The sequence below is a fragment of the Chinchilla lanigera genome, unplaced genomic scaffold, assembly GCF_000276665.1.
Source record: "Chinchilla lanigera isolate Chin_1 unplaced genomic scaffold, ChiLan1.0 scaffold00044, whole genome shotgun sequence".
NCBI lineage: Eukaryota > Metazoa > Chordata > Mammalia > Rodentia > Chinchillidae > Chinchilla > Chinchilla lanigera.
This window is the reverse complement of record NW_004955445.1, coordinates 12,450,960-12,477,806: the sequence shown is the minus strand read 5'-3', so window position 1 is coordinate 12,477,806 and position 26,847 is coordinate 12,450,960. Positions and strand designations below refer to the sequence as shown.

Here is a 26,847-nt window from a genome sequence, read left to right as displayed (position 1 = left end):
CACACACACACACACACACACACACACACTGCTAGTGGAAACACAAAATGGTACAGCCACTTTGGAAGACAGTTTGGTAGTTTCTTACAAAGCTAGACACTGCTTTAACACATGATCTAAAAGTCATGCTTCTGTGTATTTAAATTAGTGAAAACTTAATGTCCAGATGAAAATCTGCATACTGATGTTTACAGTATTTTATTCACAATCATTAGAAGTGGATGTCCTTCACTGGGTCTATTCGTTTCCTAGGGCTGGTTTAAAGCAAAATGCATAGCATTGACTCAGTGAAGGTGAACCTTTTAGAGCTTTCAGCCATACAACAACCTGCTGTGGCACACATGCCATAGGTTCACTACCACTGGACTATGATATTTGACCATGATTTACAGCACACTTTTTTAGGGGGGGTCTTTTTGAGACAAGGTGTCGCTATGCAGTTCAGGCTGGCCCTGAGCTCACTTTGTAGCCCAGGCTGGCCTTGAATGTGCAATGATCCTCCTGCCTCAGCCTCCCAAGTGCTGAGATTACAGGCATGGGCCACCACGCCTGGCTTTACAGCACACTTTTTTTTTTGGCACTGGGAATCAAACTTAGGACCTTGTGCTTGCCAGACAGGCACTCGTGCCACTGAGCTATATCCCCAGCACAGCACACTTTAAAAGATAAACTGTCTCTTAACTTCAGCTCACACCCAACTGACTGCACTGAACAAACTGAAACTTGTCAAACACTAAGGTTCCACATGCACTTCTCATGTTGAAGATCCCACCCTTCTGGTGCTTGGCAGTGGCACTCACTGTATTTTTTTTATCACACCCCATACATCATGTCCCCCTTTTGTCAAAACCTATAGAAGTGTACAAAACAACAAACTCTAACATAAATTGTGGACCTCAGTTGATGATAATGTACTAATACTGGTTCCCCAATTATTTAAAAATGTATCACAAGAATATAATATGTTAATGAGAGGACTGCCATTCCTGGGGGTGGGAAGAGGTGAATGTTGAAACTCTGTACTATCTGGTCAAATTTTTTTCAAACTGTACTTAAAAACATCTATTAATTTTTTATAATTCCAATGCAAAGCTGGCACACACCTACAATCCCAGCTACTTGGGAAGCTGAAGCAGGAGGATAGCAAGTTTGTGGCAACATGGGTAACTTAGCAAGACCTTGTGATTAAAAAAATACAAAGGACTGAAGACACAGTTGAGCAATAAAGTGTCTCTGAGATCTGCAGTATTACAAAGAAAAAAAAATCCAATGCAAAAAACACTAAAGATCAAGTACCTCCTCTTCCAGGCATTCCTTCTTTTCTCTCAGCACTCCTAAATTGGGATGAGTGCCCTTTTCTCAAGGTCTTGTAATACCTTGCACATATGAATATTCATTCTATGGTTGCATCTACCACAGCATATTTTAGCATTTTTGTCTCACTGTCAGTTATAGCTACCATTTGCCCAGAACACAGAGACGGTGAAAGGCGCAGATCCACGCAGCTGGTTAGCAGGCACCTGGAGAGGCCCAGCAAAGGGCACTTCTAATCAGTCAATGAATCAATGATGTAACTTGCCTGCTCATGGAGCCCTGACCCACAAGGCTATTTTCTAGATGGGGACATAAGACAGAGAGTCATGTCACATTAAAATTTACTGCAATCTGATTACTGGATTACTGGCCTTTGGTCTGATTACCCGACTACTGGTCTTTGGTCTGTCAAAGACACATCTGGGGGCGTTCTGCACTAGGAAACCTCTCCAGTGATTTTGATTAAAATCCATGCTTTTTACATTACACAACACACTGCTTGAACTTGTTCAAATTCAAAAGTGGGACAGTATTCAGTTTAAACTATGTGACATAGTCCACGGCTCAGGGGCACAAATATCAGTACAACAGATAACATAAATGAGAAGGTAGACTCAGGTTAGGAAAGGATCTGACACTTTGGACAGGTCATGCCCAGTCTAGAGTAGGCAGTCACTTGTTAGCCTAAGCCAGTTGTTGCCACAAAGAAGGCAGAGAGGCAGATTTCTCTCCTCAGAAAAATCTGGTTTTTAATGTTGGCAATTAACTCAAACCGTTTAGAAATACTAGAATGGTACACTGGCAATAAAAGGAGTCATGCAAATAAACTGGAATATTTATGACACGGAAAAAATAGCAGGTAGCGGCTTAAGGGTTAAGGATGCTTCTGGAAAACCTTGATTTTCTCAGTTAGAGCTACTGAATCTTTTTTTTTTTTTTGTACCGGGAATCGAACTCATGACCTCAGGTTTTCCAGGCAAGCGCTTAAGAGCTACTGAATCTGAAGGATCATCAAAAGACTTAAGCAAAGCCAGGAGCGGTGGTGCAGGCCTATAATCCTAGCATTGACAAGGCTGAGGCAGGAGGATTGTTGCGAGTTCGAGACTAGCTTGGGCTACAAAGTGAGCTCAAGGCCAGCCTGAATTGCATACAGAGACCCTGTCTCAAAAAGAAGAAAAAAAAAAATTTAAGCAAGATGATCCAACTAGCATGACATTTTTAAAAAATCACTTAGGAATTGATGGGGGCGGGGTTGAGAGCAGAGTGGTAAGTCCATGGTTAAGTGAGGGTCCAGGGGAGATGACAAAGACCTACTTTGTACTTTCTCCTACCACACTGTACACTCTAAACCAGCAGGGCTCCTTCCTATCTGGTTCTGTCTCCAGCACTAAGAGGAAGCTTGCTCAATATTTGTAGAAAGAAAGAAACACTGCCGGCGTGAGGGCAGAGACATTTTGAAGGGCTAGGTTTGAGTCAACTGCCTTGAGAGTAAAAGGTAATGGTGCGAGCAATCAGGGGACTGGGGAGCCATGGAAGCCTGTTTCCTTCCCTGAAGCTTCCCCTACAGCCTTGAGGAGGACGTAATTGTCAAAAGAAGACATGAAGTATACAGGGTTTTTTTTAAAGACCTTTGCTGTGGTCTTTTGCTGTGTTGGATTCCTAGGATTTAAACGTGCCCTCCTCAGGCATGCAGAGACGGCGAACCTCTTAGAGCTCCCAGTGATAACAAACACGCCGCTGTGGCATGCGTGCCATAGGTTCGCTACCACTGAGGAGCAATATTAAGTTCCCTGAAAGATTGAAAAGGATTGGCTGAAAATGTCAGGATGAGGCATTTCTGGACTGCAAATGGGACTGACTTCACCCTCCAACCTCGTTAAGATTACTTTCAGGTTGGGGTAGGGACCTAAAACCCTTGGAATCTCTGGGCCCGGCGTGTCCCCAACCTAACTAGCGGAAAATTCTCACCCTAAAATCTCCCAGCCCTCGTTGTCCCCACACAGCCCATCTTTTCGCTAGCACCCCAGCTCCGCCCTTTCCCTTCCACCTCTTCTTGCTCCCCCGCCCTACTTCCTTCCCCTGCGCCCGCCTCCTCCTAGCTCCCACGCTGCAGCCCTCCCCCGCACGCTGCAGCGCTGTCCTCCTCTCTTCTTCCTCCCTTCCGTCAGTGCCCCTCCTGCGCGGCTCGGGCAACCCCGTGCTTCGCTTGTCCAATGAGGAGACGGCGCAGGGCGGGGCGGGACTTGGGCTAGAGCGGAAGTGGTGGCCGGAGCGGAAGTGGAGCTGCCGCCGCCACCGCCACCAGCGATTCCGCAGCCGGAGTAGCTGCCGCCGCTGCCGCCACTGCAGCTGCCGCCAGCGCTGCCTCCTGAGGAGTGGGCTTGGGAAGGAAGCGGTCACCGCTCTCAGCTTTGTCGGAAGCGCCTTTGCCTCCCTGCAGTCCTCCCACGGTGAGTGCGGCTCGAGGCCCGCCCGCGGCCCCCAGGGGCCCAAGCGCGAAGCCCCTCTAGGGCGGCGGCGGCGACAGCTGTCCCGTGGGTCGGTTCCGGGCGTAGCTGTGCGTCCCCTCCTTAGTCCCGCGCGGCCGCTGGTAGCGCGGGCCCAGCCTTACTGCGGCCCCTCCCTGTTTCCGGGGCTGGGCCCTCCGCCTCTAGGAAGCCCGGGCCTCCTGGCCGCCTGCGGCCCTTCCCCGCGGGCGGGGTGCGGCCCGAGCTGCGCTGGGAGGGGCCGGCGGGCGGTGGACCCGGACGCTCGCTTCACTCCCGGGTGCCCGCCCCCGCGAGACCCCTCCCTGCGCCCGGGTCCTGGAGAACCGGCCCTTTTGGACCTGTCACCTCTGCTCTTTGCCTTGTGGCTTCCAGAAATTGAAATAAAACTAAAACCGCGCGAGTTCTGAAGCGCGGATGCCTCTGTCGCACTCTCCCTGGATGAGTAAGGAGTTTAACCTTGGGAGACAGCAGTGGCCCCCCACCCCCACTTTTCAGTAAAGCCATTTTATCACCCTTTACCGGTTTTGGAGCCTGTTAGGACTCTAGATTCCCTGGGAGGAGCAGAGTTGAGGTTTGAATAAGAGATAGATTTGTTGGAACCGGTTATTGAATCAGGCTGGGTCTCGAGGGGAAAAATAGCAGGCTGAGAACTGCAATATTTGTCCATGGTATTTACGGCCAGTTAATGACAGAACCTTTTGTGTCCTCACCCCAAATTTCCCCATGAGCATGTTTTACTGTCTGAAATTTGCCTGGTAGCCTCTTTGGTGGTGGGGAAGGTACATCTTTGTCTATTGCAAATGGAGAACTTGCATGTAATGAGATTTTCAAAGGTGGCAGCATTGGTAAGACAGTTTGCCAGCCTTTCTGTAAAAAATGCGTGTCTCTAGTCCTTGCTTTCAGTGCAGTTTTTCTATGGTAAGGCAAGATAGCATCAGGCTGTGATTTTGCTTGCCTTGTGTGGGAGAGGGAGTTTGGCAGATGATGTTATGAATATACAAAATCAGCAGGCCACAAGAGCGAAAAGAAGCCACCCATTCGGGACCCCTCCTGCCTCTCAGGAGTTATAGCTATTCCCCATTCCTTCTCTCCAATAAATTTTCTTACTCTTAAAAAAAAAGCCAAAAGAGAAAGGTGAAACTTGCAACAATATGAAAATTGTCTGCACGTTTTACTGTCTTTGTTGTTCATGTATAACCACGTACATATACAGCTTATGGAACCAAACACATGGTTACTCAGCTTTTTGCGTTTTCCTGTTAGAAATTTATGTGTATATTTCAGTATTACTTGATTTTCAGTGAATTTCTTTTCGATTGCCTTCCTTGCACCCCATTTCTTACCCATTTGTTTTAGCCCTCATTTTTCTTGGATCCATGCCTTTAGCAGCCCACAGTGTGGTATGTGTACAACCTATTGGTTTTACTGGACCCAAGTTAAAATTTTAAGCAAGGCCTTCAAAATGGAATCCAACAGAAATTGCTGGATTATTTTTCTAGCCTCTGCCTGAAGTAAGAAGCCACCCATCTTACAGATGGAAGTCTTTATGAAAAATGAGGTAATTTGGCCTAAACCACGAACCTAGTTTCACATTGAATATCCTCTTTCATCTGCATCAAGTATTTATGGACTGTCAGCCCCTGGAGTATGGTTCTTACCCTATAATCTTCTGTACATTTCCCATCCGGCCGTGCTAGTGTTATGTTGAAGCCATTTTAGAATTGGAACTCTATAGATCAGGCAGGCAGCCTCTATTAAATCAGGCTGAACAAATTCCCTTGATACTAGTTCCCTAGGCAGAATCTCCAGAGATTGTGGCTGCTGCAAAAAGTGCATTTTCCCCATTTGGCTGGAATTCAGGAACAGAGCACTGAAGTTGGAATTAGCTAAATTTGATTCACTTCTTAACTGTAGATCTTTAGCATGTTAATCAGTCCCTAGTTCTTAGTTCCTCTGTCTCCACAGTTGTCATGAGGCCTTTCTATAAATGTAAGATATTAAACATAAGCTTTGTGGGGCATGGTGGCGCACGCCTGTAATCCCAGCACTCAGGAGGCTGAGGCAGGAGACCAGCTTGGGTTACAAAGTGAGCTCAAGGCCAGCCTGAACTGCATAGCGAGACCCTGTCTCAAAAAGACAAAAAAATAAATAAATAAACAGAAACTTTGACTTTATTTTTTAACCAGAGTTGACTTCTTTTTTCTCTGGTTACATTCTGGTAAGACCCAACCTTGCTTTTAGTACGTAATATATGTTATGTCAAAAAATTGATGTATTATAGAACTTTTATTTTCCATATAGCAAATTCCGTCTTTCTGAGACATTGTTATCTCTACAGTATAGATAATAATGCACTGTTATGTGTTGTGACAAGTTCAGTTATTTTTTTTTTTTTTTTGTCTTTTTGAGACAGGGTATTCAAACTGGCCTTGAGCTCACTTTGTAGCCTAGGTTGGTCATGCAGGTTTTTGTTTTGTACCAGTAATCAAACCCAGGACCTTGCGCTTGCCAGACTGAGCTGTAACCCCTGACCTCCTAGGCTGGTCTTGAACTTGCAGTGATTCCTGCCTCAGTCTCCTGAGTGCTGGGGTTACAGACGTGTTCCATCACGCCTGGCTAGATATTTTAAAAATTTAAATCAATGAATTTATTTTTGTGGTACTGGGGATTAAACCCAAACACTATTGCTGAGCTACATCCCCAGCCTCTAAATTTATTTTTTTAACTGATACATAAAAACATAAAAATTATACATATTATGAAGTCAGATTAAACATCTCTATGTTATCATTTCTTTATTTTCATTCTTTTTTTTTTTTCCCCAGTACTGGGGCTTGAATCCAGGGCCTTTGCACTAAGCTATTCTCTAGACCTTTTTAATTTAATTTTTTATTTTGAGACAAGGGCTTGCTAAGTTGCCCAGGCTGAATTTGAATTTGTGATCCTCCTGTCCCAGCCTTCCAGAGTGTTGGGATTATAGGCTTGTGCCACCATGACTGGACTTTTTTTTTTTTCTTTGATGAGACAAGCTCTCATTGTTTATAAGAGGCTGGCTTTGAACCTGGGAGCCTTCTGCCTTAGGAGAAGGATGATGTTGCAGGTGCATAACTGGGTATGTAAGTGGAGTATTGTCTAAATCAGGTTAAACTGTTTGTCTGCCCTGTTATTATTTCTTTGTGGTGTAAGTTCCAAGTTCTTCTAGCTTTCTTCGATATAAAATACATAATTGTTGGCCAGGCATGGTGGGTCATGCCTCTAATCCCAGCACTCCCAGCACTCGGCAGGATGAAGCAGGAGGATCATTGCAAGTTAGAGACCAGCCTGGGCTGCAAAGTGAGCCCGAGGCCAGCTTGAACTGCATAGTGAGACCCTGTCTCAAAGACAAACAAAATACATGATTGTTATCTGTAGTGACCTGCAGTGGAAAATGGCACACTGGAACATCTGACTCTTATCTGATTTAGTACCCACTGATCAGTGTTTGTATAATAGATTTTTAATATTTTTTTTACCATATGCATGTATATACACATATGTAGGCATAGCATATGTGCTGTATAGTGTGGAAAAATCTATAGAATCCATTTGTGATTTGTTCACCAATTGATGAAGTAGCATCAGAACAGCCAGTGGGAGGTAAGTGCTATGAAGATTCCAGAGAAAAATAATTTTCCCAAGGACACAAACACAGTCTAAGGTAAGTGCTGGAATCAGGAATCAAATCCAGGTGGTCTGGCTGTAAGGCATTAAGGATTTCTGCTTGTGATAGAACAATATATGTGAACATCATTGATCCCTAAATTTTCTTTACATGTATCCTATTAAAGTAAGTGTACTTAAGCAGAATTTTAGCTAATTTTTTAGATAGAATGAAGAGATTGGGTCCTCCATTAGAAGAGATTGGGTCCCATTCTGGCCTCTGGGGACAGTTGTGTTGGTTGTTATCAGGAAGCAAACTGAAAAATCTAGTTTTCTAGATTCATACTAGGGATAAAGTTCAATAGTTATTTTGTGGTACACAATCCTACTAAACAGTTCGTTTTTTTTTTTTTTTTTTTTTTTTGGTCTTTTTGAGACAGGGTTTTGCTATGTAGTTCAGTCTGGCCTTGAGCTCACTTTGTAGCCCAGGCTGGTCTCGAACTCTCAACGATTCTCCTGCCTCAGCCTCCCGAGTGCTGGGATTACAGGTGTGCGCCACCATGCCCGGCTAAATAGTTTGGTCATTATTATCATTAATTGTTTATCATACCATTTTCATGGATTTTTCCATATTTTGTTGGGGAGGAGAAGGTGAGCAAATACATGTATGTGTATAAGTTGAGAGAAAATTCTAAATTATTATATCCTGTCATGCTGACGGTTCTTTCAGTGGCATCAAACACATGAGTCTGTGTTGGCGTATGAACCAAAATTTCTTTGTAAAGGGACTGTTAAGTTCCTTGATTTTTACATTTTTCTAGGCAGAGATAACAATTCACACTACTTGGGGCAGGAAATTACAGTTATATAAAGGAACTTTAAAGCCAGAGCTAACCTGACCGCTACATGAATATGGTCACAGTAGTCCTGTCATGATAGAAAAACAGGTGAAGCTGGAATTCAAGGGAATTTTTTTCAAAGGAAAATGTCTAAGGAGGAAAAAAAAGACAAAAGTACTTTCTGTTCCATAATGTATGCTAAAAGCCAATCATACTACTTTCTCTACTAAAGTATCTTCTAAGAGAGGCAGTTAAGTGTTTTTAATACTTGTAATGAGGTGAAAATAAGTATTAGCCTTACAAGAACAAGTTATTTGAGGAGATTGTAGGTTAGTTGGCCTTCTCTTAAAAAAAAATTCTGGACAGTTCTTCATTATGTAATTTTTTCCTGTCCTGGTTGTTTATTTCATTGTTTTTTGGTAAAATAACTCTTACCAAGAAGAGTTATTTCCGAATGGCCTTCACCAAGACAAACACATTGAAGGCAAAAATAGATATGAGCCCCATCCATTATTTTTGTTTGCCCTTAGATATAGCCTTACCTTAAAACGTTTTTGACAGTTTAATGAGTTTTTGACATATACTATAACTTCACTCTAATAATCTTGCATGATTCTTAAAGAAAATTGACAATTCTAACTTTTTCTTGAGGAAGCATTGAGAATTATAACTGATCTTTAGGAGGTCTGTGCTGCATTAAGAAAGAATCCACCTGTGCCATAGATAGCTGTGTGACCCTGAGCATGTCACCTCTATAAAAGGGGATAGTGTTACCTGCTTCGTAGGGTATTTAGAATTAAATGCATTGCTACAAATCTGCCCACTTAAGAAGAGCATACAAGGTATTTTTGCTATTTATTAAGCCTGCTAGCCAGTTTAGCTTTTTTATAGGTAACTAATTGGAGGAGATGGAGAATTTGAATGAAGCAGATGAATATAAAGTATTTCAAGGACTTATTGAAATGCTGAATCTATAAATATAATGAAAAATTCTAGTCAGAAAGAGTAGTGTTGTCTCTTGGTTAGGGCTGAAATGATTGTTTTCACAAAGGAGCCTAAGACTACACGTACAGTCAGTAATTTAAAATTACCTGTGTCTTCACATGGAAAATAACAACTTATTTACTTCTTTTAAAAAATTCAGGACCGGGAATATAGCTCAGTGGCACGAGTGCCTGCCTGGCAAGCGCAGAGTCCTGAGTTTGGTTCCCAGTACCAAACAAAACAGAACAATACATCACCTGGGCAGATGGTTTGATATTCAGTGTAGTAGGTGTTGTGCTATACGTTGTCTAAAGATCAAAAGTCTGGTTGGATTCCTGCCTTAAACTCACAATCCAGTATAGGAGCCAACCAAGACATTTACAGTAAACTATGATAAATACTGTTTTACAAAAAAGTGTATGTAAAGTGTACACAAAAGTGTATGATATATGCCTTTCTTTTAGAGTTTGTTTTAGGAAGCAGCCTGAAAATGATGTACATAGTAAGTGTCCTTTCGTTCATTGACCATTTGTTTGTTAACTTGTATGTGCAGTGCACTGTGGCTGCCCCTTGTTTGAGTGCCTGCGGAGTCCAGAGACTGTGTTAAATGTTTTGGACCAAAAGCAGGTGTACTTCTTACGAGAACCCTGTTAAATAGATTTGCCTGTTTTGTGGATGAGAACACTGAGACTCTCAGAAATCAAGTAACCCTTGCAGTTGGTGTGTAGGATTAGCATACTGTCTTTTTAGACACAATTAGAAATTATCTTTAACACCTGATCTGAAAGAATGAAGGGGTTTTGAAATAGTGGTGCAGTTTCCCTTCACAATTCACTTTCCATTGGGCATAAATCTAGTAACTTTCTGTGTCAGATATGCCGTGTTTCTAATAAAGAACCTGCAAGTGTTTGAATGAAATTAAATTTATTACAAAACTCTTAAAATTCTGTGTGTAGCACTGCACACATTTTTAGAGTAGGTGTTTTTCAGTGAGTAGTTTTCTTTGAGAGCCAGGAGTACTTAACTTTTTTTGGATAACACCCACTAACCAACTGTTCCTGCTGACTTTCTCCATCCCTCCTGTGATAGTTTGGTACATTTTTCCTTCAGAACAACTTCAGAGTTATAAGTTCTACTTTATGGTGCTGTGGATGCTTTGGAGTGGTACATCTGTGAATACTGTTTAGAATTAATAGTTTTTGCCAGGTGTGGTGGCGCATGCCTATAATCCCAGAACTGGGGAGGCTGAGGCAGGAGGGTTGCTGCAAGTTCAGGGCCAGCCTAGGCTACAAAGTGAGTTCAAGACCAGCCTGAATTGCATAGTGAGATCTTGTCTCAAAAAGATAAAAAGAAAAAAAGAAAAAAAAAGACAGTTTCATCCCTTTGAAACTTTTTTTTTTTTTTGTCATTTTGAGACAGAGGTGATGCATTTCAGGCTGACCTTGAGCTTTGTAGCCCAGGCTGGTCTCGAACTCCCACAACAATCCTGCCTCAGCCTCTGAGTGCTGGGATTATAGGCGTGTACTACAGTGCCTGGCAAAACTTTGTTTTTTGAGACAAGGTCTCACTATGTACAGGCTGACCTGGAACCCATAATCCTGCCTCAGGTTCTTGTGTTGGAATTACTGTACAAGTATGTGGCACCATGTCTGGCCCAGTGAGTCTTTTGAGCCTAGATTTTTAAGCTATTCTGTCAGTTTCCTCTCTCTAATAATTATTCTCTTTTCTTTATTTGCTGTTACTTTTGCAGTCTTTGTTGTCTAAAAACATAAATGTGCTTTCTTCGTACATGTTTTTCTTATCACCATTTTGAGTTCCCTTTTTCTGTCGTACACACAGCTGTACCACCCCTGTAATAGGAGTAAGGGCCCATATCCTTTTAAATTCAGCCTCTTCCCTGTATTCTAGCTGGTTATTTTTCTATGAAGCATTGTAACTCTTAAATACATGCCATCTTTTTTTGTTCTGCCATTAGACTTCAGCTCTCCAAGGGGAGGACTGTGCTGCTTGTGTTTCTTTTGCAGTCCTCAGTGAATAATCCAAAAAATTATTGGAAATACTGGTAATATGTTCATTTCAGTTATTTCAATACACATTGGGTTGGTTATATGCATTACATTTTTGTAAAGTAGCTTACAAGCAAGAATATTTGCCATCAGCCTTTATTCTGACCAGTGGTACCATATAGCCTAGTGATGGCAAACCTTATAGGGTTTTCAGTGATACAGACAGCTACATGTGCCACAGGTTCGCTACCAGTGATTCAGGCTTTTATGTGCAGCATCTTTTTTTTTTTTTTTAATACTGGGGTTTTAAATCCAGAACTTTTACACTGAGCTCTCACACGCTTTTTTTTTTTTTTTTTTTAATACTGGGGTTTTAAATCCAGAACTTTTACACTGAGCTCTCACACGCGCGCGCTCTCTCTCTCGCTCGCTCTCCCTCTCACTTTTTTTTTCCTTGAGACAGTGTCTCATTCAGCTAGTGAGTTACTCATACTGGGCTTGAAGTTAAGATTCTTCTGCCTCAGCTTCCCAGAATGCAGGGATTACACATCCCTACCACTGTGTCAGACTTACATCATCTATTCTGATAGCTATCAATGACTACGATTAACATTAAAAGTATAGATTCAGAGAAGTTATACTATGAAAATATAGGGGAACTCACTTAATTTCAATAGTATATACAGCTTTTCTGTATAGTATATACAGATCCCACCATGTTTTATAGAAAAGCCAGGGTAATTCCTAACATGTAGTAGGTAATGGAATCCTCCTTTTAAATTTCTAACATATTATTAATCTCAATTAAAGCTTACAATTTTGGAATCAAACATGTTCTTTTCCTTGAAAACAAAGTAGAGTTGAAACTTAATGCCTTTGAAGGCCATAGCTGTCTTTAACTGTTTTCTTCCTTTGTAGTGCTTTTTAGATGGCTGGATAGATAGCTAGATAGCTGGATAGCTAGCTAGCTAGCTAGATAGGTAGATAATAGATAGATAGGGATTAGTGGTGGATACTCCTGTACTTTTGTTTCTTGGGTGTCTGCCCTGGCCCTGGGAAATGATTTCTCAGAATTTTGAACACGACTATACAAATAATAGGCAGAGAATTGAAGAGGGGCTAGGTTGGTTATTGTTTCAATATTTGTTGTCTGAATTAGGGTTTTGTTAAAGGAAGTCCTGTTATTTTGTGAATTATTTTTCATAGCTATTTGTCTCTGCATTAGTTGCTTTCCATTAAAATTATTTTTCTTATAAAGCACATATTTTGGCCTCCTGGTGCTTTCCATAGGCTGTGTTCTTGCACTGACTATATAGAAAGAGGAGGCAGAGCAAGCTGGTCTGTATTATGAGTGGAGAGACATAGGGAAAAAAAGGCTTTCAGAAAGTTGTTACATATACCAGAAGAAAATTCACAAAGGTGAACAAAATAAAAGAGAATGAAATTTTTTTAATTTTATAATTCAGAGATACTATGTGCTGAAGTGATGGCCACTGTTAGCCATTTGGGCTAACATTTCCAATCATGTTGTAATATTCTTGAAAGGAATAGATTCGAAATATCATTGTGCAGCTTTCTTCCCCCATCATTCATAGCTTGCTTTTTTTCCCTTTTTCTTCCATGCTGGGGATTGAACCCAGGGCCTTATACATGTAGGCAAGTGCACGGTCATTAAGCTTCAATCCCAACCCTTTTAAAAATGTTGCCCAGGCCAGCCTTTAACTTATATCCTCCTGGCTCAGCCTTCTGAGTAGCTGAGATTTCAGGTGTGTGCCACTCTACTCTCTCCCTCCAGAGCTCTTAAATACATTTTTTGGTGACATTAAATCCCTTCTTTGATAGCCACGCAGTCTTATACCTTCTCTGTGTGTGTCTTTATTTTTTAAAAAAACATTTTCTTATTGTTGGATATTTAGGTTGCTTTCAGTTTTTCACTAAGGAAATTGTGCATATATCAGCAGATGCTCCCCAGTCCTCTAGCTTTCTATTGTCACTATGTAGGCGTGCTTGAGAACTCTTGTTCTCAAGTGTGTCACTGTCTTCCCCAAATATGCCAAGGCATGTATCCCTAGGTTCACTGCAGGGCTAGACATCCTGTAGCCTCTAATGAGTGATGAGTTTACCTGTTCTTGTATCTTCGACTCTGTAGGGTTGGTGCCAGGCCTAATGACAAAGACTTTGGACTTCTTTTTTGGTACTGGGACTTGAACTCAGGACCTTGCACTTGCCAGGCAGGTGCTGTGCCACTGAGATATATCTCCGGCCCAACACTTTGGTCTTTTTAAAGCATTTTAGGAAGCAAATAAAGCCTCTCTTGGCAATATTTTCTTCGTGGGAACTTCATTCAAAGTCTCAGAAGAAGCCAGGCATAGCGGTGCATGCCTGTAATCCCAACCCTTGGGAGGCTGAGGCAAGAGGATCATTGCAAGTTCCAGGCCAGCCTGGGCTACACAGCGAGTTCAAGGCCAGCATGAATCAAATAGGAAGATCTTGGCTCAAAAAAAAAGTGATGTGTAGGTCCTGTGACAGAAATAAAGTACTTCAAGTTTGTGTACCATGCATTTTTAAAATAATGATTTCCACATATACTATTAAATTCTCTGTGTCTTATGTTTATAGCAAATCTCTTAAAAGAGATCCTGTTATCCTCATTTATACAGCTTGGAAGACTGAGATTTAAGAAGCTTTCACTGTTACTTAATAGCAGACTGTGCTGACACATAGTCCAGTGGCCTTTCTGCTGTAACACATCTAGGTAGCCTTTGTTCTTGTTTCTTTCAGTAATCAATGTTGAAAAACGGCATTTTTATTGAGCAGGAGTTTTATACTTAGTGAAATTTTAGAAATTAAATTTGAAATGCTTGTGAAACTTTCCTTTGAGGGCACATGCATGAAACTGTAAAACAGCTCTTGTCCTCTGTATGATAGAACATCATAAAGAGTGAGTGTACTGTGTAATGACCCAGGTATGTTTGAGTCTTGTGCAGAACTTTGTAGCCGTAGATGGTTGGGTAGGGTTTGCATAGCAGGTAGTAAAGTACTGTATATGGCACAGCATCCATGAGAAGGGAAACTAGTTTCAGGTGTGTTTATAGGGCATGCAGTAAGGTCCAGCTTGAGGGAGGATACCTGTTGGAGAATAATGGAGGAGGACGCATAACAAACAGGTAAGGAGGAGCCAAGCTTTAAGGACTTTGAAAACCTGCTAGAGTTTTGACTTTGTGGGATAACCTAAAGGGAATCATCGGAAGTTACTGAATAAGGGTGAAGAAGGCATAACTAAAAAGGTATTTTAGGAAGAGTAGTTTTAAAGTAAGGGAATGAGGTACAAATACAAGAATTTAATGTGCTAAGGCAGAGGAGGATTTTGTATTATTTGAGAGATGAGAAAATGTTACCAAAATTTGCATTTTTAATCTTTAATTTCAGGATCTGTTCATTCAGCAGATATTTATTCATTTATATGCAGGATGTTATGGGAGATGTGCACCAAAGGAGCTTATTGTATAGGAAGGAACTCGAGATATTTACAAATAATTTTAGTACTGAAGAAATATTACAAGATACTATGATAGGTATAGATAAAATGTTTTATGATGGTATTTTTCATCTGTCCATTCGAAATAGACGTGAAACACATGTGGTTTTTAAAAGTGTAAAAATCGTCTAGGGTGGGTATAGACCCCTTGCCCAGCATGTGCAGGCCCTGGGTTTGATCCCTAGCACTACAAACAAAACACAAATTAAATTTTTTACTTAACACTTTGTATCCAAAATATGATTTCAATAGATGCCACTAGTCACATTTCATTTTTTTTTTTGTCTTTTTTGAGACTGGGTCTCTCTCTGAAGTTCAGGCTGGCCTTGAGCTCACTTTGTGGCCCAGGCTGGTCTCGAACTCACAACAGTCCTCCTGCCTCAGCCTCCCAAGTGCTGGGATTACAGGTGTGTGCCACCACGCCCGGCCCACTAGTCACATTTCAAATGAACAGCCACGCTATGGCTGATGGTTTTGAGTTACACAACTCAATTTTAAGAAAGATTTCATGGAAAAGATGGCATTTGAATTGTGCTCTGAAGAACTTTGTATTGAGAATAAATGGGAAAAGACCCTTCAGGTAGAGGGATTGGCTTGGCTTGGTAGTCAGGACAGAAAAGCACACTTTATATGGAAGAGAACCATTTTGACAGAAGCATATTGTACAGAAGTCATGTTGTGGGAAGTCTGGTAAGATAGTTTGGCAAGCTTTCACCAACAGGAAATCTCACTGTACTATCTGGAGCAGGGAACTATAGAAATTTTGAGCAGAAATTAATGTGATTAAGACTTTTAAGAAGGTGAGTCTGATAGCAAAGATACGGAGGGGGCCAGAGAGAATGAGAGACTGAAAGCAATGGGAATAGGGAGAGATTATGGATGGGAGATGGATTGAGATGTAGGAAGAGGAACAGTTTCATTTCTGCCTTCTCTGCTGCCTTCCTCCAAACTGCTGGTTGTTGTGTAACCCATTTCCTGTTGAAATTGGTCTAGATGCTTCAAAATCCATGTTATATAAGTTGAAAGTTATGTTAGCAGTAGGCATTAGGGCATTTAGCTATGGGTTTTGTTTGTTGAAGTTGTTCCTGTGTGTATGTGTAATTAAAATTTTTGAAACATAGATGAATGCAGGTTATTTTATTTTAAAGGTATGCATTATAGTCCTGTGGTGATGGTATCCCTTCTCCAAGAACTCCTGTGATGATCCAAAAGAAGCTTAAAATAGTTGGCCCCAAACCAAAAAGGCCACATTTTATTTTAGGAAATAGGATGAGGACGTTTGGGAGGTTCCAAGGAGTAGTCAGGATTTTTCCAAGCGTGAGTTAAGTTTTAAATGCTTAAGAAGGTTGGCGAGGGTGCTTAGTTTGGGAGCCTAGTGAGGTTGAAGACTTCTGTGCTATCCTTTAGCAATGTCAGTCCTTTGTGTTTCTCTTATTACTCTATTAAAATACTAAATAGAATTTGGCCCGAACTTTATTGTTTGGAATTGTTCATAGGTAGAGTTGCACAAGTGCTTTTTTATGAACTTTGAAATTGATCTCTAAGTTACCTTTTTTTTTTTTTTTGGTACCAGGAATTGAACTCAGGGCCTCATGCTTGCCAGGCAGGCGCTGTGCCACTGAGCGACATCCCCAGCCCACTTGTTAAATCTTTGAAGGCTGGTTTACCTCTTGTGCGAGGCATTTTTAGGAACAATGAAGTAGGGTTATTTAATAAATGGAGATACCATCCTGATCCCAAAGACTTTAATAGTTAAGAAAATTAGACAGAGTCTACTTGTATGTAATTACAAGATGATAAATAGTATTATTATATAAAGTAGACTACGTTATATTGTGGTAACAAGTAGTTCCAGTGTTTCAGTGTTTCAACAAAAGTTTCTTTTTCACACTGCATGTCCAGTGCAGGTCTGTGGGAAACTGTACTGTACAGTCACCCAGGAACTCAGTTGGGACCAAGTCCACTGTTTTGTGACCACACTATCTAGAATACCTGGCCTCTTAGGTGGCTGCTGTCACAGAAGAGAGCTGGGAAACTCTACATAGGACTTTTACAGTTTCAGCCTGGAGACAGCATCACTTCTGCTTATTGCTGGACAGACCCACTGTCTAACTTCTAATTGCTAAGGAGTGGATGCTGAGAAATATAAAGAAGCAAATGGAATATTTCATGAGGATAGTTATCTCTGCCATAGTCTTATTCTACTGTTGTGAGTGAAGATGTCAAGTGGATCAAGATGAGACTTGCTTCACTGAGTGTAGGCTTAGATTTAATGAGCCTTACATAGGACACAGCTCTGAGTATGACTTAGATAATAAGCCATAGAAAGAAAAATCAGTTCTGAATTGAAGAATCAATTCTTTCTGAATTGTCTGGATTTTTAGCTTAAGTTATATCATTGTACTTTAGCTAATAAATTATTTTCATGTGATAGGTTTCTTTGTAGAGAATTTTCTCATGAGGATACAGAAATGACTTTTGGAGCAAAATCATTTTAGAAGTAAAGGTTATACTTTCTCTTTTTAAACTATCATTTTTAGAATCCTAAACATGTATATAGGAGGCTGAGGCAGGAAGATTGTTGCAAGTTCGAGACCAGCCTGGGCTACAAAGTGAGCTCAAGGCCAGCCTGAACTGCATAGCGAGACCCTGTCTCAAAAAGATAAAACAAAAAAAACCACAAAACCAAAAAACAAATCATGTATATAGTAACAAAAGAATTTATTTTAAAAAATGCTGCTAGTGTTTAAAGTAGTATTTCATTTTTTTAAACCTCAAGGTATTAGCATGTTTTTAGTCTGTGGCACAGACTATGGATATATAGAAATTTAAGCCAAAAAGTACGTAAACATTATATGCTCTCTATAGTGGTGATTATTATAGTGAGAGCTTCATTAAGGTGAGGTAAATGAGAGGTATTTACTCATTGGTTGTATAAAGGATTACATAAAATTATAAAGTGAAGTCTTGGAGATTTTTGTCTTTTTCACAGAATCTTTTAAATGAACTCACTTGTGGTTCAAAGGAATTGGTGTGTTCTGTGGCTGTACATCCTGTAGGCTCTTACCTGTTGCAGCCTATCCCTAAATAGAATTAGTGCACATGCCTCCCGTATATTAGGTCAGTTGTTCTCACAAGAGCCCCATTGAGAGAGTTGGTAATGTTCTTACTCAGGTTAAGGGATCGGGATGAGACGATACCACCACTGAATAGGATAATGATGGCTCCCATAGCTTTTGTTTTAAGGTTGATTGAAGTGTAGTACTTAAAGTATTTTTCCCTCTACTATGGGAGAAAAGCGATTTGATCAAAATTAGATAATTAGGACAGTGAGAGAGGGCTTTCTGTGTTACAGGAGAGAGTTGAGTAGGGTCATTTTAAAAAGTAGGTACTTACTGAAAGCACTTCAAGGACATATATTGAGCATAAATCTCTACAGAAAACTTTATTAAGCAGTATCTGTGTGTTAGGGAGGCGCAGAGAAGGATAGTAGAAAAACCAGAGATTTAATATCAGATAGATGGTCTGAGTCCTATCTCTCCCACTTTCTGGTTTCAGTGGGACCTTCCTTGAACCTTCATTTCTTTACCTCTAAAAATGAGGGAGAGGTTGTTATGAATATCACTGCCTGGTACCACTGCTGGGAAAATTAATTGAGCAAAATAATTTAAAGGCCTTGGTGAAGTATCTGACACCAAGGTGCTCAGTACATAGTCAGTGTTTTGTTTTATTGTTTTGTTTTGTTTTAGTTTTTCTCCGGTACCAGGAACCGAACTCACGACCTTGCGCTTGCCAGGCAGGCACTTTGCCGCTGAGCTAAATCCCCAGCCCCATAGTCAGTGTTATTGATGGCATTGGGGACTAGGTGTTTTGCTTTCAGGGAAGCATCCAGATGGCTTGGAGAAAGATTCACAGTGGATTTCCTGGACCCTGAAGTCTGATATTCGCTTTCCTTTGCTCTTGTTGTAGGGAATGACCATGGACAAAAGTGAGCTGGTACAGAAAGCCAAACTCGCTGAGCAAGCTGAGCGCTATGATGATATGGCTGCAGCTATGAAGGCAGTCACTGAACAGGGGCACGAACTCTCCAATGAAGAGAGGAATCTGCTCTCTGTCGCCTACAAGAATGTGGTAGGTGCCCGTCGATCTTCTTGGCGTGTCATCTCCAGCATTGAACAGAAAACAGAGAGGAATGAAAAGAAGCAGCAGATGGGCAAAGAATACCGGGAGAAGATAGAGGCGGAGCTGCAGGACATCTGCAATGATGTTCTGGTAAGGGGCAAGTGCTTCTGTTCTAAGTGATTTTCTAAATAGTATTACTTTAATGTCGAACTGCAGAGAGAGATTTCTGAGTATACTGGAAAGCTGCAAACCATTTGCAGTTGATTTTTAAGCATATGATGTGATTTTTTTTTTTCTCATCCTTTGCTTGATCAGAGATTATTCATCACTTCTAGGGTATTTTCCTCACTTATCAAGAAGACCTGTGAAAGACAGGAACATTTAGTCAGCATCCCTCCATCTCTTCTTCAGAAATAGAGGCTAGGTAGACAGGATCTTAGATAGATGCAGCAGCAGATAGGCTATTCTGTGTATTAGTCTGAATAGTGACATCATCTCCAAAAGAGGAGGCAGAATCAGAAAGCTGAGCCGCCTTTTAGCCTCTCTAGTCATGTCTTCACATTGTACCACTCTGTTTTTGTTTGAAAGTTAGGTATATCCGTCAAGGTCAGCATACATTTCCAAAGCCAGATCACAGGTAGTTTGGGGATTCTTCTCTCCTGTTTTTATATGAGTTCTAGTCAGATGATTGATACCCTCTGGCCATAGTTTGGGGTTGAATGGGAGGGATGCATATTCTAGGGCAAATCATGATCATAATGTCTTTCCCTCACATCCTGAGCCCACTGGCAACTTTTTTTTTCTTCCAGGTGAAATCAGGTAAAAATGAACGGTGAGGGCTGCTTTGAAGGGAAAAGAAATTCACACTTGTTGATCCGCCTCCTCCCCTGCCGGCTGCCTCTCCAAGTTACTGCCCATGACACCTTTCTTTTGAAAACCAGTACAAAGCTTATCAGCCATGAGGCAGTACTCCTCTTCCCTAACCCATAATGAGTTATACCCAGTTTGCCTGCAAAGAATGTCAAAATTACTACCGCCCTTTGCATCTCCTCACTGATTGGTTAAATCCCCTTATAGTTAAAGCACTGCATTGAGCTTCTCTTTTTAATAGAGGATGTAAGAGTGTCATGGCTAAACTTGTTGCCTGTTGGTCATTTGGGGGTTTGTTAATGGTGCACTAATTCCTGAATGTTAGGTACATCTGGTATTCAAATGAAGTATGGCATGCATTCCAAGGGCGAGAAAGTTCCATAATTCCTGAAATGTAGACCAGCTTTTAAGAGCATCTGAAAGAATGTGAAGAAGAGCATGGTACTTACTGCCTCTTAACCAGTTTTTCAGGATGCCACATTCTAAAACAACTCTTCGAAAATATTGCTCTGTATACGAAGCTTGGACTCCTTCAGAACTACTTTTGTTGTAAGCATAATGTTTAAAGGAATTTATTATTAATAATAGTACTAGATTCTTTGAGTGCTTACTACGTGCCAGGCAACGTGTTAAGCACTTTATGTACATTAGCTTACTTACCCTCGTAACTACTCTGGAAGATGGCCATTGTGGTCCCCTGTAGTATAATCAAGGAAATTGAGGCTCAGAGTGATGAGCCTGATAGGGTAGGGTCGTATGGATACAGATAGTAAGCAGCAGAGGAGGGGTTTTTTCCCCAGGTCAGATTGATTATAAACTTCAGTTTTTGCAGTTTTGTTCTGTTACTACATTTCTCCTTCCAGAATAGAAAGAATTTTTTGCACTAATTACAGAAGCTTTTATATACGTATGTATTTTTTTCTCTTTTCTAAAGGACAGGGCAGAAGAGTGTAAAGTAAAAAAATCACTTCTAATCCTATCACCCAGAAAACCATTATTAATATAATCCTTTCCCCCATGTATTTGTGTTCATGTTTACATAGGTATTTTAATATTAAAATAGGGTTCTTGTGGTTGTAATCTGGTTTTTCACTATTTCTTTTGATAGCCTTTCCATGTTACCAGTGTAGCTCTGCATCATTGTTTTTTCCTAGCATTGCACTGTAATAGCTGTATTTTAGTTAATCCCTTATGGATGTTGAAAGTGACTTTTAACAGAAGAATATAGGCATCTGCTGTTTTGACCTAGGCTAAAACAAGTGACTTGGATCAAAAATGCTTTGCTTTTTTTTTAAAGTCTTCAAAGAAAATTGGTAGTGGTAGTATGTACCTTAAATCTCAAACATAATTTTAACACTTTGTAAATAATTCAAAATTCTTAACAATGTGAATCATTTTTTAGGAGCTGTTGGACAAATACCTTATTCCCAATGCTACCCAACCAGAAAGTAAGGTGTTCTACTTGAAAATGAAAGGAGATTATTTTAGGTATCTTTCTGAGGTGGCATCTGGAGATAATAAACAAAGTAAGTAACGTTTAAAAGTTTTTAACCAACAGTAGAGCTAGGCTTCTTTTTTTTTTTTTTTTTTTTTGTACCAGGAATCGAACTCAGGACCTCACGCTTGCCAGGCAGGTGTTGTGCTGCTGAACTAAACCTCTGGCCCTTAGGCTTCTTTCGTAATGACCTTGGGGTTTTGCTTTGTCAGTTCACTGTAGATACTAACATCACAGTAAGCAGAATTTAAAAGCCCATAGCATTGTGATGGATGAGGTCATGGGTGTTGCCAAATCAAGATGTATCTAAGGAGCAAATATTGAGGGCATTAAAGAGTCTGATTGTGGTGTATTTGAGGATTGATTGGTAGTTCTTTTTAGAGGCGAAACTTTAACGTATAGTAGTCTATCCTTTAGTATGGTTTTGTTTTTCCCAGTTTGTTACTCAAGCTCAATTATGGTCTAAAAATATTAAATGGACAATTTCAGAAATAAATGATTCATAAGTTTAAAATTACACACATTCTCAGTAATGGATGAAATGTCATGCCATCTTCCTCAGGAGATGAATCATCTCTTTGCCCAGCATATTTACCCTATATGTGTTACCTGCCTACTGGTCACTTGGTTGCCACCTTGCTTATCAGGTGGACTGTCACAATGTTACAGTGCTTGTGTTCAGATAGCCCTTACTTTACTTACCACTGCAAAGTGTAAACTTGTATTACACTGTTTTTTATAGCTGCTCTGTATTGTAATTAGCGATCTTTAATCTAGTGTGCCCTAGTTCATAAACTTACCAGAGGTATGTGTGTATAAAAAAGTTGTGCAGGCCTCAGTACTGTCCATAGTTTTAAGCATCTACTGGTGTGTTGGAACATACACTGCACAGATAAGAGAGACTTAACTGTATCTGATGGTATAAAACCACTATCATGATGCATTTCTCTGATAATTATAGCGTACATTAAGTGCCTACTATGTGCCAAATACTTTGGAGTCCTATTTATCCTCATATAACTTCTTGACAGGTGGAAGTCTGCCTGGTTTTCTAATAAAGGAAGGCATGACTTATGAACAGAGGGTTTTACTTGCTCCAAGCCACAAACCCACATACCTAGGAAGTAAAAGGTGGGGATTAAAGTTTGGGTCTGCTGACTGTCAAAGCCTGTTTTCTGTTTACTAGGGCATAATGTTTTCTGCTTTCTCTCTTGTTAAAGGCTATGCCTGTGTATTTTAGCTGCTCCTTTAGACTATCACAGTCATCTTTGTTTACCCCAAAGTATTTAATATAGTATAATACCTGATTTAAGATAAACATTTAACAGACATTTAATTGAATGGTGGTGGCACTGACACCTCATTTTGATGGCTCATTTGCGTCAGCCTAGTTTGTTAAAATAATTTGATAGCAAATCTAGTGTGTAATGCATCCCTTAATTTTTGTCCTCTTTCTTGCAGCCACTGTGTCGAACTCCCAGCAGGCTTACCAGGAAGCATTTGAAATTAGTAAGAAAGAAATGCAGCCAACACACCCAATTCGACTTGGCCTGGCGCTTAATTTCTCAGTCTTTTACTATGAGATTCTGAACTCTCCTGAAAAGGCCTGCAGCCTGGCAAAAACGGTGAGAAGGACCCTTGGTGGTCTCTTTTCGTAGAAGGCAGTGCGGTGCTTTCTGATTTAACTTCTTTTTATCCCGCGTTGTCTTGAATTTTTTAAAAAATATTTTTTAGAGAAGGGTTATCTTTGAAAGAAATACAAACCTACTTGTGATTCCTTCTCAACACCTACTGACTTTGAGTTGATTACTGTTTTTTGAGGATGGTGGTAGAAAATTCTAGGTGAGGTTGGTTTGTTTGTCGTCAAACTTTGGGACTTGGTTATGTATTGTCATGCTTGTTTGTACTAAGATATGAGCCTGTGGCTGTGTAAACAGAAGGAATCAGGTATTTCTTCATGTGCTTCGTGTTTATTATCTTTCAAGCTGTGCACTGCTACTTTTTATTTTTTAAATTTAGAAAAGGTAGCTGAAATTAGTTGTCCACTTAAGCAAATCAGGTTTAGTGAAGAGCTTCACTCTTTTTCACTTGTCTTTTGTATCTACAATTTTTGAGGGTTTTTTTTCTTTTTTCTTTTTTAAGGGAGTACTAGTAATTTCTTTAGTAGTCAAGAAATTGCAGTTGGGCATGGTGGTGAGTGCCTGTAATCCCAACACTCTGGGAGGCTAAGGGAGGAGGATTGGATTGCAAGTTTGAGCCCAGTATGGGCAGTTTAGCAATTTAGCAAGACACTTTCTCAAAATAAAAAATAAAATGGCTATGGCCCTGGGTGCAGTCCCCAATATGGCAAGACAAAAAAGGAATTCCATGAGTTTGCCTGAAAGAAGTATGCTACGTTTAGCAGTAATAATGCTTACTTGTTAGGTAAAGCAAAGTTCTAATCTAGGAATTATCATCGTTGTTGGTTGGTGCTTTATAAATATGCATGGTATACTTCTTGAAGAAACTAGCAAAGAAAGTAATAATAGCCCAAGTTCCTCCAAAATACTACGGAAGAAGAGAAATAATAATCACCTGTTGGCAGAAAAGATGTTGGGCTAAACTCACTTCAGAGAACTTGTAGATTTCCTGCTAACGGTTGTTTGTTTTAGGCATTTGATGAAGCCATTGCTGAATTGGATACACTGAATGAAGAGTCCTACAAAGACAGTACACTGATCATGCAGTTACTTAGGGACAATCTCACTGTAAGTGTTTCTGGAGAGTTTATAGTCTCTTTCCTATTTATCTACTCAGTAGTTACTATTATCAAAGATTGAAGAGGAATTTGTATTGCGTAAAATATGGCTAAAAGTATAAACTGTTAAATTAAAAATCATTGCTAATGTTTTGACCTTGGCAGTCATCACTACAATAAAACAGGAGGTGTTTTAAATGGTTGAGTGAGATAAGGCACAGACCGTGCCACCCTGAGTTTTAGTCGCTCTCTTTTGATTATAGCTTTTTTTCTTTTCCCTTGCAGCTTTGGACGTCGGAAAACCAGGGCGATGAAGGAGATGCTGGGGAGGGAGAAAACTAATGTCTATTGTGCTTTGTGATCTGTTCAGTGTCACTCTGTACCCTCCACGTATATCCCTTTGTGTGATAAAAAAAAAAAAAAAGAAAAAAAATTCGTACGTCGACTTTTCGATTTTTCACAGCCTCAGTCTAGCAAGAATGGTCCATAGGATAAACAGCTGGTATCAATCTAAAACTCAGATTGGTCACATAAATGCCACAGCATTTTGAAGCTCTGATTTTGATTAACATTGACAGGATTACTGTTTAATTTTTAAAAACTGAACACTGTGATTATGGGGTTTTGTAACTTAGCAGAACTCTTACTGGTAGAAAAATAGACCTGAATTATGTGTAACTTTTTGGGAAATTTAATCTGATATCAAAATGGTCACTAAAATACAATTCTGTTGTAAAGTTGTACAGAAAGTTATAGATTTTATTGTGATGCTGGGACTTGGAGTGAGGCACTTACCATTTGGCATCCAAGATTAATGGTAATTCACAGTAATTCTGCTGTGGTTCAGGTTACAGGCACTTGACCAGTTTGGGCTGTTGCCGCTCTAAAGTTCATAACCACAAATGTCTACAGTGTCTTCCTCTGAGGAAACTCAAAGCCTGAAATTGAAATTCTTTGTGGCAGATAACTGGGTTATGACACCGTGAAAAGGTCCAGTGCTCCTATAACGTGTTACTAAACTCCCTTTCCTATGGCAATGTTACTGTTTGCAACTTGTGAAAACAGTGGGATCTTTTTTCCTTATTATCACTTCGCTAAAGAGGGGAAAGCCACCCTGTGTTTGCTGGATAACAGCTTTGAGAATAATGCTCTGTGGAGATCCCCTCTCACCTGAAGAGTACTCAAGTGAGAGTACTTGGGGTTTGTCCTAGCTTTGAGCATTTGAATTTTGAAATCAAAACACTTTTTCCCTTGTCTTTTTGGCTGTTAACTTTGGCTTTGCTTTCCCTCTTTATGTCCTGCTTCCTTACCTTCTTTTCTTTCGGAATTTCCTCTTTGTCTGTTGTTCACTTTTTGTACTGTATGGACAGGGTGAGAGACGCTGGTGAGCAGGCCTTGCTTCAGAGAGTTGTTGAAGAGCTTCTGGCCTTTCTTCCAGTTCTCAGCATGCTTGCTCTTCAGTCACACCATGATCTGAATCCAAAAAAATTTTTCTGAATATTCATGAGTTCGCCCTGCATTGCATCCAGCCCCAGTAATGCTTGTGTCCATCACTAGGTCCAGGTGTACTCATCCAGCTCAGTACTCAGACATGTCTAAACAAGACCCTGTGATGCAGGGAAGTTGCATGGACACTGCCGTGGAGAGAATCAAGAGTAGCCAGGCCTTTTGGCCTCACAGTATCACCCCTGTACCTTCAACATTCCATGTAGCTGTAGCATCTATCTGTTGGTTCATCTGCTGAAATGAGAAAACATGCACTGATTTAAAACAAACCAAAAAAGAAAAAAAAAAATCCCTCTCTCCTCTCTAGCTGAAAAAAAATGTGCAGTTCATACTTGGCGCTTGAAAATGCAGTAGTGAATGTGGAACCAAGCCTGTCTGTATATCTGGTAGCTCTTTGCTTTGTTTTTCCTTACCAGTATTCTGCCTAATGTTTGCTTCTGTGATGGTTATATTGCCTAGCAAGCACACCTGTGGTTGTGAAATAGTATAGCAAAAAAGAAAAACCCCTGGTTATTGATGTACTAGATTTGTGTATGTCTTTTAAACAGTTCTAGTTTCACCTTACACGGAATAATCAGGAAAAGTGTAAAAATTCAAAAGCAAAATAAAAAATTTTATCAGTTAGTTGCTTGTGAATTGATGTGTTAACCCCATCTCTATCACTACGAGATCTAACTATTGTGATCACACTTATTTTTGGCTCTATTTTCTTTAAAAATAGGAAAACGGGTTTATTTTTATTCTTTGGAATCAGAAGTCAAGGTGTGGTGGCAAAGGGGAAGAAATTGTCATATCCTCGTCCCACCCATTACTTGCTGCCTCTCCACCTTCCACAGCAAACCATCCAGGTGTTAGGTCCTTTGTGACTTGTAAGGTTTAGTGTGGACAACATTGCTTTCATTTGTTTTTTTTTGTTGTTTTTTTCAGTCTTCTTGAGACAGGGTCTTGCTGTGCAGTTCAGGCTGGCCCTGAACTCACTTTGTAGTCCAGCCTGGCCTCCAACTGGCAAGAATCCTCCTGCCTCAGCCTTAGCCTCCCGAGTGCTGGGATTACAGGCGTGCATCGCCACGCCCAGCACAACATTGCTTTCAAACCCCATTCCTTTTTAAAAGAAAAACTGAAATAAAACCAAGCTAGAGATACAGTGAAACTTTCTAAGTCTTGGTCATCTCCGTGGTTAATACTCATGCCTGTGTTACGCCCTGTTGCTGTTTACCTACAGTACTGTTTCCTCATGGGAGATTCCCCACTCCTAAAAATACATTTCCCAGGAGAGGAAAAAGGCAGGATAAAGGAGTGGTTTTTTAG

The 26,847-nt window shown here is 40.4% G+C and overlaps 1 protein-coding gene across 1 annotated transcript; it reads left to right on the top strand.

Moving 5' to 3' along the window:
• Positions 1-3,555: 3,555 nt before the first annotated feature.
• Ywhab (tyrosine 3-monooxygenase/tryptophan 5-monooxygenase activation protein, beta) lies at positions 3,556-26,163 on the top strand. The gene is made up of 6 exons (XM_005392462.2): positions 3,556-3,764; positions 18,779-19,081; positions 21,204-21,327; positions 22,758-22,921; positions 23,948-24,043; positions 24,319-26,163. The coding sequence occupies exons 2-6, from the start codon at positions 18,782-18,784 to the stop codon at positions 24,373-24,375; spliced, it is 741 nt and encodes a 246-aa protein (XP_005392519.1). The 5' UTR covers positions 3,556-3,764; positions 18,779-18,781; the 3' UTR covers positions 24,376-26,163.
• The last annotated feature ends 684 nt before the right edge of the window (positions 26,164-26,847 follow it).